Source organism: Elgaria multicarinata, chromosome 15 (genome assembly GCF_023053635.1).
Source record: "Elgaria multicarinata webbii isolate HBS135686 ecotype San Diego chromosome 15, rElgMul1.1.pri, whole genome shotgun sequence".
Taxonomy (NCBI): domain Eukaryota; kingdom Metazoa; phylum Chordata; class Lepidosauria; order Squamata; family Anguidae; genus Elgaria; species Elgaria multicarinata.
The window spans coordinates 25,259,351-25,276,878 of record NC_086185.1 but is presented as its reverse complement, the minus strand read 5'-3'; the positions used below and the strand labels follow the sequence as shown (position 1 = coordinate 25,276,878).

Below are 17,528 nucleotides of genomic sequence, written 5' to 3'. Positions count from 1 at the left end.
TGCTGAAATTCCCTTCTCTATACAACTGTTAAAGATACAGGAGCCCTGTCCTCCATTTCATAGGGTCACCCTACAAAATACCGTATTTCTTCGATTGTAAGATGCCATCGATTGTAAGACGCACCCTATTTTCAGTACCACCAACAGGAAAAAAAAAACCCTAAGACACACCCGCGATTCTAAGACGCGCCCCATTTTTAGAGATGTTTATATGGGGGGAAAAGTGTGTCTTAGAATCGAAGAAATAGGGTATTATAAAATACATAAAACTGAACATATAAAAACTAATATATTATTAAAATAACAGCCAGCCAGATATCTTAAAATTCATCTCAGTAGGCCTTCCAGAAGAGATTTATTTATTTATTTATTTAAATTTACATACTGCCCCACAGCTGAAGCTCTCTGGGCGGTTCACAAAAGCTAAAAACATTAAAAATATACAAAATTTATAAACCATCAGAGACATAAAAACAACAGTATAAAAACAGCAGCATCCATTTAAAACAATTCTGGGGTCCATTAAAAAACGAACTTAGCGTTCAATGCCTTCAAATGCCTGGGAGAAGAGAAGAGTCTTGACCTGGTGCCTGAAAAATAGCAGCGTTGGCGCCAGGCGAGCCTCATCGGGGAGATCATTCCACAGTCGGGGGGGGGGGCAACCACTGAGAAGACCCTCTCCCTTGTAGCCATCCTCCGAGCTTCCCTCAGAGTAGGCACTCAGAGGAGGACCTTAGATGTTGAGCGCAATGTACAGTAGGTTCATGTCGGGAGAGGCGTTCCTTCAGGTATTGCGGTCCCAAGCCATGTAGGGCTTTATAGGTTAAAACCAGCACCATGAATTGGGCTCGGAAATGTATAGGCAGCCAATGCAAGTGGGCCAGAATCAGTGTTATATGCTTAGATCAGTCTTTATTGCTTTTTATATTCAGAAAGACTATTGAGTTGGTGGATCTCTCCCACCAGGCCATTCCAGTCTGGGAGCGGCAGCAGAGAAGGTCTTCTGGGTAACTGGTTAATCTAGTTTTTGCTGGCTGAAGTAAATTCTTCCCAGAGGACCTAAGTGTATGGGGCAGGTTGTACGGGAGAAGGCAATCCCACAGGTAACCTGGACCCAAACCATGTTGAGCTTTAAAGGTAATAACCAACACTTTATACTTCGCCCAGAAACTAATTGGCAGCTGGTGTAATGATTTTAAAGCTGGTGTAATATGGTCACCCCTAGATGTACCGGTGACCAGCCTGGCTGCCATATTTTGCACTAGTTGAGGTTTCCGGACTAGGCACAAAGGTAGCCCTATGTAGAGCACATTGCAGAAGTCGAGCCTCGAAGTTACCAGCGCATGCACTACCATCTTTAGGACTTCCAACTCTAGGAAAGGGCGCAGCTGGCATATCAGCCGAAGCTGTTAGTAGGCACTCCTGGCTGTCGCATCTATCTGAGCAGTCATTTGGAGCAATGGATCCAGGAGCACCCCCAAGCTCCAAAGGGCCTTTGAAGACAGGATGGACAGGATTAAAAGCCTAACACCCAGGAAAAGTGGGTGACGGTGGAATCAGCATTTGAGATAACATATCCTGCTTGTTCAAAAGGGTTCGGGACTTGGGAGACAGGAAAAGGGGGTTTGCACAATCAAAACTCCACCTATTGATCAACCTCAGGTCTCGGCTGCAGGTGTTTTAATAAGTCCCAAAGTGAAAGAGTTGTTGATGTTGTTGTTTTCAGTGCTTTCCCATTCATTTCCCCCCATTAAATTAAACTGCTCCACAACAAAAAGGAAAATGAAAGCCAAACCCAAGAGAACTTCACCACCTGCTTTGCCCATTATGAATCCCAACAGGGAGACATAGACACGGAAAGGTGGGCTCCTTATGACTGCAGCTGTTCATGAGGCATAACTTATTAGAAAACGATGTGTACCTTTGAGAATAGAAACAGTGCTAGTTATAGGAAAAGCACCACAAGGAATAACTGTTTTGAGTGAAATGTGTGCCTCAAGGATGCCTTCCGCGTTCCAGTTGTTTCAGTCACCCGTCGGATCATAAAATCATAGATTGGCAAGAACCTCAAAGGTCATCTAGTCCAACCCTGACCAACACAACACTGCAACACCTCTGACAGGCTCAGGCTCTGCTTAAAAAACCCTAACATATCTTATGAGGCAGTCTGTTCTACCATCGGACAGCGCTTACCATCAGAAAAATTGTTCTTCCTAATGTTTCATTTATATCAGAGTGGGGAACTTCCAGCAACCTGACAGCCAATTTCCAGCTCCTGATCCTCCCTGGGGGCTGGAGTCCTACCATCACACAGCCAACAGCAGCAAAATAAAAATAAATGGTGTCAAATTTTGGTGGCAAACTGCTATGGAGACTGGAAACGACCACATTTACCTTGAAACCAAATAAATTTGGCACTTTTTGAGTCTGTACCTTTTCCCCCCCAGCTGTACTGTTGAATTTTAGCAGTGTGGGAGTGACAATCTAGGCCATCGCAGGGACGTATATTGCCCATCTATGGTCTAAATCCTTTTTCTATTGGTAAAATTCATTATGTCACCTGTCTGACAGCCCTTCAAAGACTTGAAAATGGGTATCCGATCGCCTCTTCATAGCCTCTTTTCCTGGCTAAACTCCTTCAACATTTCCCCATAGGACTGGGTCTCCAGAGTGCTCACCATCTTTTGCCACCCTCCTCTAACATCCTGCACCCTGCAAAGCCTCTGTGGGACAGTACAGCAGCTTGGGCCAGGCCATCTCACCCAGAAAGCAGGATTCCCAGTCTGCGGGCAAAACGAGGCACTTGACCCTTCCTGGAGGGTCTGCAAGAAACGTCAGGGGGAAAACCCAAGCAGTACTGCTACGAGAAACATAGCTTCCCAGCGCAGGCCATGATAGACTGGGGCATCACCCTGCCAATTCAGGCAGGAACAAACAGTTACACTTCATCGCAGCCTCTTGCTAAGGGATGGTTACAGAGCAAGAGTCATCTGAGCATGAATTGATGGGGGCAAAAGTCCTGGACCGTTACAAGGAGCAGAAGCAAAAGCAGCCAATTGCATCAGTCAGTCAGTGAAGAGGAAAAACAACACCCTCTTCCATCTGTTACATCTCCCAGCTGCCCAAACTCACTGCTTTCCCCTTGTCTAGTAGGTGAAGGGTTTTTAACATGCACACACAGACACACAAACACTGGGATGTTTGCCACGTTCCAGAGTGCAGCGATCCTAAAAGGCTGGTACGTGAGAATCGTCCGTGGGACATTGGGACCCTCTGCATGTGTCACCAAAGTACGGGCAGGATGGCATGTGGGGTCAACCCAGGGCAGGGAACGGGACATGACTTTGGCGGGAGCAGGTCGCTGGGTCCCGACTAATAAAACTCTGCTAACTGTTCCCATCTGGTATAATGACAGAAGCGACGACCTTAGCTTAGAGAAAGTGCTAAGTTACTTTTTCCTCTTCGCTGTTCCCCCACTTTCCCCTTTCCCATTTGTAAAAGTTCATTTTCCTTGATGCTATGCTGAGAAATCGGAAGGATCCATCCCTCAGTTCAGTAAGGCCAGAATCCAAGCCTGAAACATCTTATGGGCCTTGCGAAACAAAAAGCACACCTTAGTCCAAACTAAAACTTTAGTCCAAACAAACACCAAGCTAAGCGCACCTAACTGCATTTGCATATCTCCATCTTGTTACCCATACCTGAAGCCCCTGCCCGCGCTCGTTGTAAGCGTCTCAGGCCAGGAAGCTAGAGTTACCCGACCGTCTTTGTTTCCTCTTTTTCGTTTATGTTACTCTGCAAAGTGGCATTTCCATCGATGGCACTGTAGAAACTGATATAAAATCAGGAGGAGTTTTGGGATCATAGAATCATAGAATAGCAGAGTTGGAAGGGGCCTACAATGTATTGTATTGTATTGTACAATGTATTGTACAATGTATTGTACAGCTTGAATTATATTTCATGGTATTATGACTGTATTGTAATATTACATTAATATATAGTATGATGATATAATAATATTTTACTTGGTTTTTATGTTAATCTATTATGATCAATTATATTTTATTATGATATATTAGAATCATAGAATAGCAGAGTTGGAAGGGGCCTACAAGGCCATCGAGTCCAACCCCCTGCTCAATGCAGGAATCCACCCTAAAGCATCCCCGACAGATGCTTGTCCAGCTGCCTCTTGAAGGTCTCTAGTGTGGGAGAGCCCACAACCTCCCTAGGTAACTGATTCCATTGTCGTACTGTTCTAACAGTCAAGAAGTTTTTCCTGATGTCCAGCTGGAATCTGGCTTCCTTTAACTTGAGTCCATTATTCTGTGTCCTGCACTCTGGGAGGATCGAGAAGAGATCCTGGCCCTCCTCTGTGTGACAACCTTTTAAGTATTTGAAGAGTGCTATCAGGTCTCCCCTCAACCTTCTCTTCTCCAGGCTAAACATGCCCAGTTCTTTCAGTCTCTCTTCATAGGGCTTTGTTTCTAGACCTCTGATCATCCTGGTTGCCCTCTTCTGAACACGCTCCAGCTTGTCTGCGTCCTTCTTGAATTGTGGAGCCCAGAACTGGACACAATACTCTAGATGAGGCCTAACCAGGGCCGAATAGAGAGGAACCAGTACCTCACGTGATTTGGAAGCTATACTTCTATTAATGCAGCCCAAAATAGCATTTGCCTTTCTTGCAGCCCTATCGCACTGTTGGCTCATATTCAGCTTGTGATCTACAACAATTCCAAGATCTTTCTCGTTTGTAGTATTGCTGAGCCAAGTGTCCCCCATCTTGTAACTGTGCAGGATACCTGAAAGTGCCTTCTCCTTTACCATCCTGCCCGGTCACTGAGGTCATCAGAGGGCATGCTCCTGGTGTTTCCACTTGGACCTAGTGCCTGATTTGGAGTCCACCAGGAGAAGAGCCTTTAGTGTGGTGGCCCCTTCTCTTTGGAACTCCCTGCCCTTGGAGGTCAGGCAGGCACCAACACTGTGCTGCTTTTGTTGCCTCCTGAAAACAACTCTTTTCCAGGAAACATTCCTTCACTGACCAGCCATGTTGTTTTTTATAGGTATTCTGTTTTAAAAAGAACAATTGTAATATGCTGTTTTAATCTTTTAACTATTTTATTTCTTACGTTCACCGCTCCAGACTCTATTTTAGATATGGAGCAGTATATAAATATTATAAATAAATAACTTTAGAGGCCAGTAAACAAATCGCTTCCAGAAACGACACCTTTCCTCCTCCCGTCCCAAGGCTCAATTAACTCCACTGCCACTTTGAGGCATTTCAAAACAGTCTGCACAACTTCAGGAAATCTAGAGGAGCTAATCTTCAATGCAGCACTAATGAGATCCGCTTTAAAGTCAGAAGGAACATCAGAGTGCCAAAGGAAAAAATCTGAGTCGCCGTTGTCCCCTCACCAGGCAGAAGATGAAGAAGAGGATCTTCTATAAAGGCCTCTCTTTCATCATGCAAGTGATTAAAACCTGGCAGATGACGCACTTCGTGCTCCATGTATACACACACGCGCGCACCTGGTTCCATTCAGGTGGAAAGAACAGAGCACAATTTCCTGAGCTGTTCTCAGTGTAGCTAAAATGCATTCGAGGGCTTTTTCCAACTCCAGTACGTATTTGCCATGGGCACCCGCCCTCCGGCTTGGGGGAGCGCTGCCAACTCATGTCTGTGAAACACAGTCGGAATAAAAACATGCCAGCAGGAAAAGCATTCGCAGAGCCAAGCCGAAGGCAACTAGATCCGAGGGAGAGGGGAGAGGGGAGAGGGGCTCCCTGGCTCTTTTCCAGAGCTGCTGCCCAATTAATATCAGGCACTTAACCACAGGGCTATTCCAGGGAAAGCCATCAAACAGCAAGAAGCATCTCTGCCATACCCGGGTTCCCAGGCACGAACAGACCAAGGAGTGAGGAGCGCCGTCGCCATCAGCGGGCCTTGCCTTGCCTTGCCAATGGCTTCTCTTTACCTCTTTGGTTCCCCAACACTGCTTGCACAAGGAGAGAGACAGCAAGCCTAAGCAGAGCATTTGCTGGATGTGGGGAGGTTCCCCCCTCCTTTCTTTAATCTCCAAGACCCAGGAGTTTGGGGTGCCACAGGTAACAATAGCAGGAAAACAGGCAAGGTGGGATCCCAAAGCAGACCCTGCGAGATCTCTTTCAACCTATTCCAGCACCCCGCGGTGCCACTCCCCACCCGGGAGGCCCTTATTCTGTTCGCACATCCTGTTCCCGGTAGGGCCTCAGGAACTGGAAGGCTGGGCAGGTACTTCCCGTCAAGAGCAAGCGTATCCAAGGAGCGTGAATGCCAACACTGCTCCTGGCCAGGGGCGAAGATGCTCTGCAAATGGACTGGGGAAGCTATTACTACTCTCACACATTCAGGATCTCCTAAGAACATAAGGAAAGCCCTGAACAAGGATCTCGCATCCTGCTTCCTACAGTAGCCCACCAGATGCCCACAAGGGAAAGAACATAGGAAGCTGCCTCCTACTGAGTCAGACCAGTGATCCATCTAGACTGGTATTGTTGACACCGTCCAGCCGCAGCGGTTCTCCAGGGTTTCAGGCAGGATTCTTTCCCAGCACAACCCGGAGATGTCGCCGGGGATCGAACCCAGACTTTCTGCACACAAAGCAGGTGCTCTAACACAGAGCCACAGCTCCTCCGTATACTGCTCTGCTTCCCCCAAGGATAAAATACATAGAATCATAGAATAGGAGCGTTGGAAGGGGCCTCTAAGGCCATCAAGTCCAACCCCCTGCTCAATGCAGGAATCCACCTTAAAGCATCCCCGACAGATGGCTGTCCAGCTACCTCTTGAACGCCTCAAGTGTGGGAGAGAGCCCACGACCTCCCTAGGCCATTGGTTCCATTGTCGTACTGCTCTAACAGTCAGGACGTTTTTCCTGATATCCAGCCGGAATCTGGCTTCCTGTAACTTAATAACTTCCCATTATTCCGTGTCCTGCGCCCTCCTCTGTGTGTCAACCATTCAAGTATTTAAAGAGTGCTATCATGTCTCCCCTCAATCTTCCCTTCCCCAGGCTAAACATGCCCAGTTCTTTCCATCTCTCTTCATAGGGCTCCTGCTTTGGAGGACAGTGTTTCTGGAAACTCTCCTCATTCACCCCTTTTGCTGCTGAAGTGAGAAATTGGGCGAGGACTTTCCCAGTAACCAGCCAGCGAAGGGAAGGCAGCCAGAGATCCTTGCCACCTTCCCCATCATGATATGCTCCAGATGTTGGACTACTCCCACTATCCCAGCATGGCAAATGGCCACGCCAGCTTTCATCGTGAGAGTTGTAGCCCAACCAATCCAGAGGGCAGTAGGTTGGAGGACTAAAGGGAACACACATGAACAGGCAAGGTACCCCCCCCCCCCCGCGGGGAAGATCACCCCTGAAGCAGTGGAGACCTTCCCCAAACCATGGGTGGGTGGGGCAGAACAACATCCCATCTTGCTCTAAACCCCTCCCAGGACCAGCTCAGTTCCTAACTGGGGTAAGATCAGGAATCGCTCTAATCGGGAAGGGGGAAAGAGAAGTAAATCTCTTGATGTTTTGGACTTCAGCTGCCAGCGTTCGTTGACCACTGGCTTTGCCACCAGAGGATTTTAGAAGCTGAAGTCCCAAATACATGGTACTCTCTACCTCCTACTCACACCTGTTCTCCTCAAAGGGCTGGAATATCTTACAGATATTCAACAGAGAGCTGCTTCGGACATGTTGTCACATTTTAAAGCAGGAAATGCATGTCTGAAATAAAATGCACTAATACATAACATACCAGCCATATCGGATTGGTGGAAAAAAGATTCAAGTGATGGACTTCAGCATTCCGTGACAGTTGTGTGGGAAAGAGCACGCTTTGGGCAGTTAGGAGAATCCGTTAAATCGAGATTAGCAGAATAGGGAGAGAGGTAAGGGGGAACTTTTCAGGGAACGATGGCTTTAACGCTTTCAGTAATTGTAACTTTTTCCTAATAACTTTTCAGGGAATTTAGGTTTTAAGGCTTGCAGTTCCCGTGAATATGCTAACGATTGTTCAGTAAAACCACATCTGTTTACGGTTCAACAATTCAGAAATTATTGCCACACTCTTATGACTGCTGCCTCTGCTGTTTCCAAGAAAACAGCGTAAAAACGTCTATCTGAAGTTACTTCTTAAGGGCCAGGCGACACACAGTTCCTATCTAGACAGCTGTCAATCTGTACCTGCCTTGTTCCTCCTTGCAACGGGACACAATATATGGTAGGTTTGGTTGGAGGACAGAAGAGCCACCATCACCACTCCCTCAAGATGCCAGCAGGCAGGCAGGAGGATGGGGTAGAAGAGAAATAATCATCTCTTTTGCAGCCTGCTCCTGCTCCCAGCCCAGCTTCCCAACCCAGAGGGAGCAGAGAGCAGCCCTGGGCAGGGCGGATAGGGGAGCGTTTCCAGCCGCGGGACCTCCTCTAGGGACCTGGACCGGGCGAATCGGTCGTGAAGAAGAGTGCCTCTGAGCATAGGCAGAGCACGTCTCTCCCACCCCCCGGCACCGCCAAACCCGCCGTCCACGTACGGACGAGGCAGGCCAAGAAACAGCCGCGCCGCAATCCGACGGGTTCGGGGGAAATCGCTTCTCTCCACGCGGGGCAGATCTGCACCTGTTGAGCCTCTGCCTGGCAGCGGCTGACGCAACGCGGAGCTCCGCTTGCAAAAGAAGCGCCAAGCGCGCAGCGGAGAGGAGAGGAGAGGAGCGCGCGGCCTCCGCCGCTGCCACGAGCGCGCCGACGGCCCGCTTCTCCCGCCCGCCCGCTCGCTTCTCCCGCGCCCGCCTCTCACCAGCCCGAAGAGCGCAGAACCGGCGGCGCCTCCTGCAGCTCGTCGCCAGCCGCGAAGCGGGGAAAGAGGAGGGCGGCGGGCAGGCGGCGCTGCATATCAAGCGGCGCGGGCGGAGGGGGCGGGCCGAGTGCCACGAGCGAACAGCGCCCCCTCTAGGCCAGGGGAAGGGAGGCGGGGCGGGCTCGCGGGTCGTGTGAACGGAGCAGCCTGGCCGGGTCACGGCAGCCCCGGGCCCCCAAGAAAAGCCCCGCGCGCAGGATTGCAGGGGCGAAGCGCCCAAAACACCTCTCCTCTCCTCTCTCCGGAGCCGTGCAAAAAACACCAGCGCCGCAAACGTCTTTGCCCACTCCCGATTAAAATAATAATAATAATAATAATAATAATAATAATAATAATAATAATAATAATAATAATAATAATAATAGTTAATGGAAGCTGTATTCCCACCCAGGATCTCGTGCACTCCCACTCCAGAGTCATTTTAATCTCTTTCTTTACCACTCTGTAGCCTCCAGTTTACAGTGGGTCTTACTCCTGAGCAAACATGCATAGGGTTGGTCTCGGGAAAACTCTAACAAGCAGTAGCGCGTATCAAGGGATGTTCCGTTCCCTGCACAGAAGGCCCTTTAGGATAGAAACCTCTCCCCTTGGTGGAGGTGCGGAGGGGGTAGGTGAGAAGAGGGTGTCTCAGCTGGTTGTTGTCACCTTTCCCACTTTAAAGTGAATTTCTCTATCCATCCGCTAGCAAGCAGCTACAAGGAAAAACAAAGCTGGGACATGCTGTTTCCAAGCAGACACTTGCCCTCCCTAGCAGATGAGGAATGTAGAAGGGGTCACTCCCCTTTCCCTTCTTTAGAGGCTGGGCTCCCATCATGCCTGCCCTAACACACTCCAGGCTCTGCCCTCCCCCACCTGCAATTCCAGCACTCTGTGTTGCCTTTTGGGTCAAATTGGTTCTACTAGTTCTTTGCTTCTGCTAGCGCTTCACTGCCTCTCCATTTGAGGTCGCGAAGGAGACGGAGCCTTCTCCTTGTTAAGAAAGTGGCCCCCACATCAGGGCTGGAAGTTGCCAATGGAAAGCCACATGCCAGGAAAACACTGGAATCCATAAGCCATCCACTGGCAAACAGTAGTCAAGTACGGCCTCTTGTAGCCCAGCACAGGTAGCGGAGGGCTGGGCGACGCTGTTGCAGTTCATGTACAGTGCACTGTAGGGTTTTCAGCTAACACCACAAGACGCAAAATGATACAAGCATCTCGGTGTCTCTGACAGGTTAACCAGTCCAAGCCTCTCCTCTCCTGAATTCCTGCCCTAAGGGCTGTAGTCTGAAAAGTGCCTCTGCTTGCAATATCATCTCTTAGTTAGTGGGTGGGTCAGTCCTCATTAAGCTTTTCCCAGGTGCCATCCATTTTACAAGGGAAGGTAAATAGCCCGGAGCGGCTGCGGTACTGTGAATCACTCTGGGATGGATCCCTACAACTTTATTAGATTGTAAGCCTATGCGGCAGGGTCTTGCTATTTACTGTGTAATCTGTACAGCACCATGTACATTGATGGTGCTATATAAATAAATAATAATAATAAAGCCAGGAAAAGATGGGATCTCGAAAATAGCGTTGCTGTCTTAAACTGCTCCTGTGCCTGTAATCACAACGTCTAATGCAGGAATGAGCATTTTATCGCCATGCATGCCAGGAAAAGTTTAACTGAGATGATTTCTGCATGCCTAGTTGTTGCTAAAAACCTACAGGTGTACAATCAGGAGGGGGAAAGGGTGGCAATTCTGCGAGCCCTTAATAGAGGAAGTTGCATCAGCCACCGTATCTAGACTCTAGTACAAAGGGATTTCCACGTAGGCAGCTTTCTACCTTCCCCTCTGGGAGCTCTCAACTTTGCATGTGCTTATTCAGAGTTGCCATCAGGGCGAACGCAACAAGACAATGCTTTTCCAGCCTGATAACACCACACTGTATTCATCGGGATTTCTGCACGGCCGATGATGCAAGCTGTTGCCTGCTGTCATCAGCCCCTTTTGGCTCCGCTGCCAAACTCGAGTCGGTGCCAGCAGGACCTGCCCTTCTTCCTCCAGAAGCGGTGGAAATATTCAGGGCAGGATGAAGATAAGAGGGGTTCAGCCCCCACCCCGACACAGTCCAAGAGACTACAAGACTTTAAAGGCACATAACCAACATTAGGAACAAAAGAAGAGCCCTACTAGATCGGACCAGGGCTGCATCTAGTCCAACATTCTCTTCACACAGTGGCCAACCAGCTGCCTATGGGAAACCCACAAACAATGTTCCCCAGCAACTGATGTACATCAGCATACTGGAGACAGCTTAGAGTCCTCAGGACTAGTAGCCACTGATAGCCTTCTCCTCCAGGAAGTTGGCTAACCCCCTTTTAAAGCTATCCACATTGGTGATCATCTCTTCTTCTTCTGGTCGTGAATTCCATAGTTTAAACTATGTGCGGTGTGAAGATGTCCTTCCTTTTATCTGCCCGGAGTCTCCCTCTAATCAGGTTCATGGGATGTGACCCCACTGGGTTCTACTATTCCGAGAGGGACAATGAGGTGAAAATTAACATTGGAGCCATTTCCTGGACACTATGTTCCTTAGCTCTGCTCGCTCCGGTAAAGCTCTGCAGAATGAGGAGTTTCCTTCTTAAGAGTCCAGGTTTCCATTTGGGGCACGAAATCAACTAGAATACTCTGGATTTTAATTGCTAGCATAGAGATGGAGGAGGGAGAGAGAAAGCATGGCTTTTTAGGGCCTCCTGCTGGTAAAATCTTACATTGACAAGAATATTTCCAAGGGAAGCACCATCACGAAATTGCTGAACCACAACGTATTAGCATGTTCAATCCTATCCGTTTTAGACAAGCACATTTAAAAGCACCAACCTAGGAGGATCAGGTAGACATTTTACTACAGACTTGTGGTAGAGTTGCTGTAAAGAAACCGAAAACGTAATCAACAGATTAAACAAATAGTTATCTTCCTAACCAATATTTCCAGTACTGCCCTAGGGCTGGAGAGACGGGAAGCTTACTGGGCCTTTTGCCAGCAACCAGGGGACCTAAGGCTATGGGTGGGCTTCACACCCTGCTTCTCAGGAATGGCTGCAAGTCAAGGGGGAGACTAACCTGGCCCAGCCATCAGCCAGAAAAGGGGCAGTTACCAGGAGCTCGCTTCTCCTCCCTGCCAGAAAGAACCCTCAGCTCCAACCGTTTATTTATTTATTTTAGCACTTTTATCCTGCCCATTAGCCAAAAAGGCTCCCAAGGTGGCTTATAAAAATATTTCTTAAGACAGTCCCTGATCAGGCTTACAATCTAAAAAACATGACGCAAAAGGAAAGGGGATTGAAAGGGGGGAGAAAGACTCTTAGTTGCAAAGTTCAGCAGCTGCTTCTGTTGGAAAAGAAGTGTTTTTGCAACACTTCCTTTCCCTAACTCTCTAATAGTCTCATACAAATCAAGGCACGATGGAGAGGTGCCTGGCTGCTGCTTCCTGATGGCCTCAGCAGTGACAGTTGGTAGCAAGAGGGAGGGGGCTCTCAACTGGAGCTGGACCCAGGCATGACAGAGAAGTGCCTGGCGGCAGCTCCTTCTCCCACTGATGGCCTCAGTTGCCGTCATCAGACTGCAGAAGGAAGGAGAACCCTCTGGCCCCATCCTTTGGCCTAAGGAACAAGAGCCTTATTCCAGCCATACTGCCAACAAGGGATCGGCCACACCAAAGTGCACTGAAATGCCCAGTTAGTGCTCGCCACCTTGTTCCTGCCTTGATCAACTGATTTCCTTCCTCTTCCATCCCTTCCCCTGTGTGTCCTGTCATTTTGTTTGTAAGCCTGTCTTACAGCCCAGCTGGGACATAATTCGCTGAAGTCAGTGGGTGTCGGACTGTGTAGTAACAGAAAGGAAATTCTAGGCTATTTTCTCTTCGCAGGTTCCAGTGAATCTCAATCTTCCTCTAAGTCAATCCACCATCCGCCTACTTCTCAGAATTCTTCTTTCGCCAACTTGTTCCCAATAATCCAAACAGCAATTCAGAACAGCTGAGGAAGCCCAATAAAGTTTCGAGATCAAGTTCACCATTGCTCAGAACTAAGGCGAAGCTCAGAGCATGCAGAAAGCCCATGTTGCTCACTTGAGGGTGGTGGGCCCACGGTAGACAAAAAGCCCTAACTCCTCCTGCCCCCCCACCTCACCCAGCAATTCCTCTTGGCCCAAGGAACAAATACATACGCGCAGAAGTGGCAATCCGGCCCAGAGAATTACAAGGAGAGAAGCTCATCACACAGCCAACCACTGCAGTGGTGGGGAACTTCCCTCCTTATCCCCAGTCATGTTACTACAGATTACAGCAGATGTTAAAAGGACAGTTTATTCAGATTTTTTTAAATAAAAAATGAAATCAAACAAACACCAATACATTGGCTAGTGACCACACAGGAGAAGCAAACAACCCCCCTCCCAAATGCCACATTCTCTTATTCCAACAGTACTTATACGCTTCCTTTGATCTCTGCGTCAGAACTGGGAAAACAGGCACAAGATCGCAGAACAGGCCACCCAAATTAGCCCCAATATGGTCGAGGACAAGCGCAAAAGGTCACTGGGGCATAAGGGGCCTGGAAGTCCAGGTTGCATAGAACCCTGCCAGGCAAACTTCTTGCTCTCTTTGACCCAACGATCCAAGGAGAACCCTGCCTTCCTACTATCCTCCGTTTCCCACCTCTCCCCTAAACTTAAGAAGCTATTAGTAGATCACTGTCTGTTGATTCGTCTTCTGCATCTGAATAAACTTGCCGAAGCCGCCTCTCCCCACATCGTTGTCTGTCCGGTACTCATCTCGTACCTGGAAGGGAAAAGAAGAGACAAATCTCCTATAGCAACCAAAATACAGGAATCAGCAGTTTTGTGCAAGTGAAGTCGAAAGGGAAAGGGGCATTGCGCTTGTCTTAAAAGACGTCTCTTCACCAAAGATAAGACAAGGATCACCAGACGGACGATGACCTGGTCTTTTTTTTGGTAGGGGTGGAGGGAGGTCAGGGTACTAGTCGGCTTTGGTTTATAAACCAGCGCAATTTGGTCTCCATAGAGATGTTCCTGCAAAGCACAGGCTGAGCTATTTGGCCCAGAAGAAACAGGTAACACAACCACACAATTTTAGTTTTCTCATCTCTGCTGCACCTTCCAACTCTGGTCTCAGACTATTCCGACAGAACCATTTCTGACAATAGCAGAGCCTTACTCTGCTATTGTAGGACACTAACCAGCCAAACCCATCCTGAGAACCAGCAGTGGGAGTGCAGAGACCATCTCTGCCTTCCCAGGACACCGGGCCCAGCACTCCCAGTTACTACAACCCAGCCTTCCCCAACCTCATACCCAGAATTCTGGGAGTTGTAGTCCAACACATCCAGAGGGCACCAGGTTGGGAAAGACTGGATTATATTACTTGTGTGGGTGGAGCTTTGGTGCTGATCCTCCACTTCATGCTGGATCCGCACAGCCCACGACCCCTACCTGGCCCCCTGTCCTTCCACGGCCAAACTGCCGCCCCTCCTTGAACCCTGCATCCCAGTCTGTTCGGATGATCCGGTCGTCCAGTCGGGTTCCATTGATGAACCGCATAGAATGCTCCGCTTCTGCTCTTGTGTAGTATCTGGAATGTTATTTTAAGGAAAACTCATGGGATTGTTTGAGGGAAGCCTGTTCCCGGGCTGAGGAAGAGGCAAACGGGGATCTGAGGTCCAATAGCCCACCCCCACTCCAAGTTCAGTTAGTAGATAACATCTTAGTACTACCCAGAGAAGAGGGACAGGACCTTATGACTCAAGACATTGTTATAATCAAGCAGATCTTTTTGCTTGCAAGGCCCACACTTGAGGGACTGCAGCTCAGAGGCAGAGCACAAAATCCACATGCAAAAAGTCCTTGGCTTCATCTCCAGCACCTCCAGTTAAAAGGATCAGGGAGCAGAAATGTGAAATTCTTCTGGCTAAGACCATGCAGAGCTCCTGCCAAGCAAGACAGACAACACTGGGACAGATGGACCAAACACCCTGTTTCTTGAAAAGTGGGATACAACTGCAATAAATAAATAGATGTCAGCATAACAAAAGAGGCAAATACACGATTAGGACAGCTATATGGCAGATTTCCCTTCTCCATTACTTGCTACTTGTACATATGCAGGGAGGGCTTCTTTGTTTGTTTGTTTCTAAATACAGGAGATAAGAGTGCACACATTCAGTCTCACAGCTCATACAGTTCACCAATACAGACATCCTGTGAGGCTGCTGACGGTGTAGCCCAGCTCTGTTATGCTACAATCCACAAGACCACGGCCGGGACATTGCCTGCAACTGCAAACACAGGCCAAGGATACTCCACAAAGCAGAAGCCACAGGGGGTTTTCTTCACTTTGTCCAGCCCCATGACTATACGTTTGACGTCCCCACACTTAGAGAAGAGTTCATGGATCTGCTCCTCTGTGGTGTAGAAGGACAGGTTGCCCACATAAAGCGTGCAGGAGTACTTCAGGGCTTTCTCTTGTAGGTAACAGTCCCCCTAGGAAAGGGATAGAGAAAAGGGGTGATGTAGTCAGTGTCACATGCCTATCCAGATATTCCTTTTTGCACCATTTGGCACCAGCAGGTGTTAGATGTTGTACAAACTGGAAGACTAACACAGGCCATACCCAAGGGCTTAAAGACAACATAAAGGTGAAGGAAAACATCTAGGGATGATCATTAGTTCACTTTAAAGGTTTATATACTGCCCATCAGCTTCTAGGACACTTTACCAAATAAAACAAAATTATGTAAGAAAAATACATGAAAAGACCTGGGAGAATGAAAACATCTTGTTGGCACCAAACGGTACTTCCTTTTTTCTGTCCTGAATCTCCCACCACTCAGCTTCATGAGATGACCCTGGGTTGTAATATTTTGAGAGATGGAGAAAAGTGTCTCCCTGTCCACATTCTCCACACCATACATAGTTTTGTACACCTCTATCATGTCTCCCCTTAGCCTCCTTTTTTCCAAGCTAAACAATCCCAGCTGTTGTAACCTTCGTTCATAGGGGAGATGCTCCAGCCCCTTGATCATTTTAGTTGCCCTTTTCTACACCCCCAATGCCACACTGAATTGGAACCACGTCTTACACAAAGCTTCTACCAATTCAGGGACCGGGATATAACATGATTCAAAGTTACCACACTAGTAAGGCTGGACGTACTGGTGTTTCCAAATTAAGCTTTCAACTGCTTCTGGTCCTCTAGAAATAGGAAATAAGAAAGCTCTGGCGTGGCATCGTCCATGAAGTCACCAAGAGTCGGAAGCCACTGAACGAATAAACAACAACAAAACCTGTACGCTTAAACCATGCATTGAGCCAATGTCTACCTGGCCTATGTCTCAGGGATAGCACACAGTCTTATTTTGGGGTTCAGGAGGTAGCTTTGCTCCTCCAGGTTATTTCCTCTACTCAGTAACGAAATACTTGCCCGGATTCACAGCACTCTCTCTCGCCTGGAAGACAGATCATGCGCCCCCCTTTCTGCAGAGGTCTTGTGGTAGTCAGGCTGGGGACGAAAAGGATCCCCCACCCCCACCCCCTTCGCGTACCTCTTCGCCCCAGCCCACCACGAGGGCCCTCCCCACTCTAGCCAGGCCACCTCTTATTTTCGAACATTCTGGAGGCCGAAAGAGCAAAAAGGCTCTTGAGCGTGGGCAGAGTGCTTTTCTGCTGAACGGAACAAACAGGCACAAGGGCCTCTGGGCCTATGCAGAGGGCCTCTGCGTCTCGCAACGAGCCCATATGGGCTTCTAAAAACAACCCTGAGAAGCGGCAGGGCCTCTGAGCATGCACAGAGTGAGTCTCCAACCTTGAAGTGCTGGTCCCGATAATCGCTGATCTCGCAATACGAGTCGCTATTGAGGCCGCTCAACGTCGTGCTCAGGATCCCCGACATCTTGGGCGGGCGGTGATGACGTCTCTGGCCCTTAACCTCCTGAAGAGTTCCGGCAGAGCCAATTGGTTTCAGTACTTGCCACTCAGAGTAAGCCCCACCTTTGTATCGCCAGGCATCCGACGGCCTCATTGGATGCGCATAACTCCCGAGGGAAATGAACCAATCACTGAGCCGCCTTTGGTGCAGAGGGCGGGCTAATTTGCCGCTGAGAATAGTGGGAAGCGTAGTTTCCCCCCCCCCCATCCCTGTCTTTTTCGTTCTCGTCATGTCGCCTTAAAACAATAGATTCCCAGCTCGCACCGCGGGCGGAAAGGAAAGAGGGAGGGGCGAGGTTTGGGCGGGAGATTTGAGCGCGGTCAGGGCGCAACATACCCTCATCCCAGTTTCCCTCAGAACAGTGTAGTCTGAAAAGTGCCTCTGCTTGCAATATCATCTCTTAGTTAGTGGGTGGGTCAGTCCTCATTAAGCTTTTCCCAAGTGCCATCCATTTTACAAGTAAATAGGTAAATAGCCCAGAGCGGCTGTGGTGCTGTGATTCACTCTGGGATGGATCCCTACAACTTTATTAGATTGTAAGCCTATGCGGCAGGGTCTTGCTATTTACTGTGTAATCTGTACAGCACCATGTACATTGATGGTGCTATATAAATAAATAATAATAATAAAGCCAGGAAAAGATGGGATCTCGAAAATAG

At 48.6% G+C, this 17,528-nt stretch overlaps 2 protein-coding genes across 2 annotated transcripts in view; both read right to left on the bottom strand.

Moving 5' to 3' along the window:
• Positions 1–8,877, bottom strand: part of SLC7A3 (solute carrier family 7 member 3) — a 34,191-nt gene extending 25,314 nt beyond the window's left edge. The window contains exon 1 of the mRNA XM_063141717.1: positions 8,842–8,877. The gene's annotated coding sequence lies outside the window, so the exon portion shown is untranslated. The remainder of the gene's footprint in view (positions 1–8,841) is intronic.
• A 4,338-nt stretch (positions 8,878–13,215) lies between these two features.
• LOC134409399 (nuclear cap-binding protein subunit 2-like) lies at positions 13,216–16,871 on the bottom strand. The gene is made up of 4 exons (XM_063142116.1): positions 16,747–16,871; positions 15,244–15,425; positions 14,379–14,517; positions 13,216–13,707 (listed from the first exon to the last, which is right to left on the bottom strand). The coding sequence occupies exons 1-4, from the start codon at positions 16,831–16,833 to the stop codon at positions 13,609–13,611; spliced, it is 507 nt and encodes a 168-aa protein (XP_062998186.1). The 5' UTR covers positions 16,834–16,871; the 3' UTR covers positions 13,216–13,608.
• Between the last annotated feature and the right edge of the window lie 657 nt (positions 16,872–17,528).

Excerpts from the sequence above, each read along its gene's own strand:
- LOC134409399 (XM_063142116.1), bottom strand. The coding sequence starts at position 16,833 with ATGTCGGGGATCCTGAGCACGACGTTGAGCGGCCTCAATAGCGACTCG. Across the intron at positions 14,518-15,243 it reads TGTGGCTTCTGCTTTGTGGA|ATACTACACAAGAGCAGAAG; the intron begins GTATCCTTGGCC and ends ATAACATTCCAG. Across the intron at positions 13,708-14,378 it reads GTGGAAGGACAGGGGGCCAG|GTACGAGATGAGTACCGGAC; the intron begins GTAGGGGTCGTG and ends TTTCCCTTCCAG.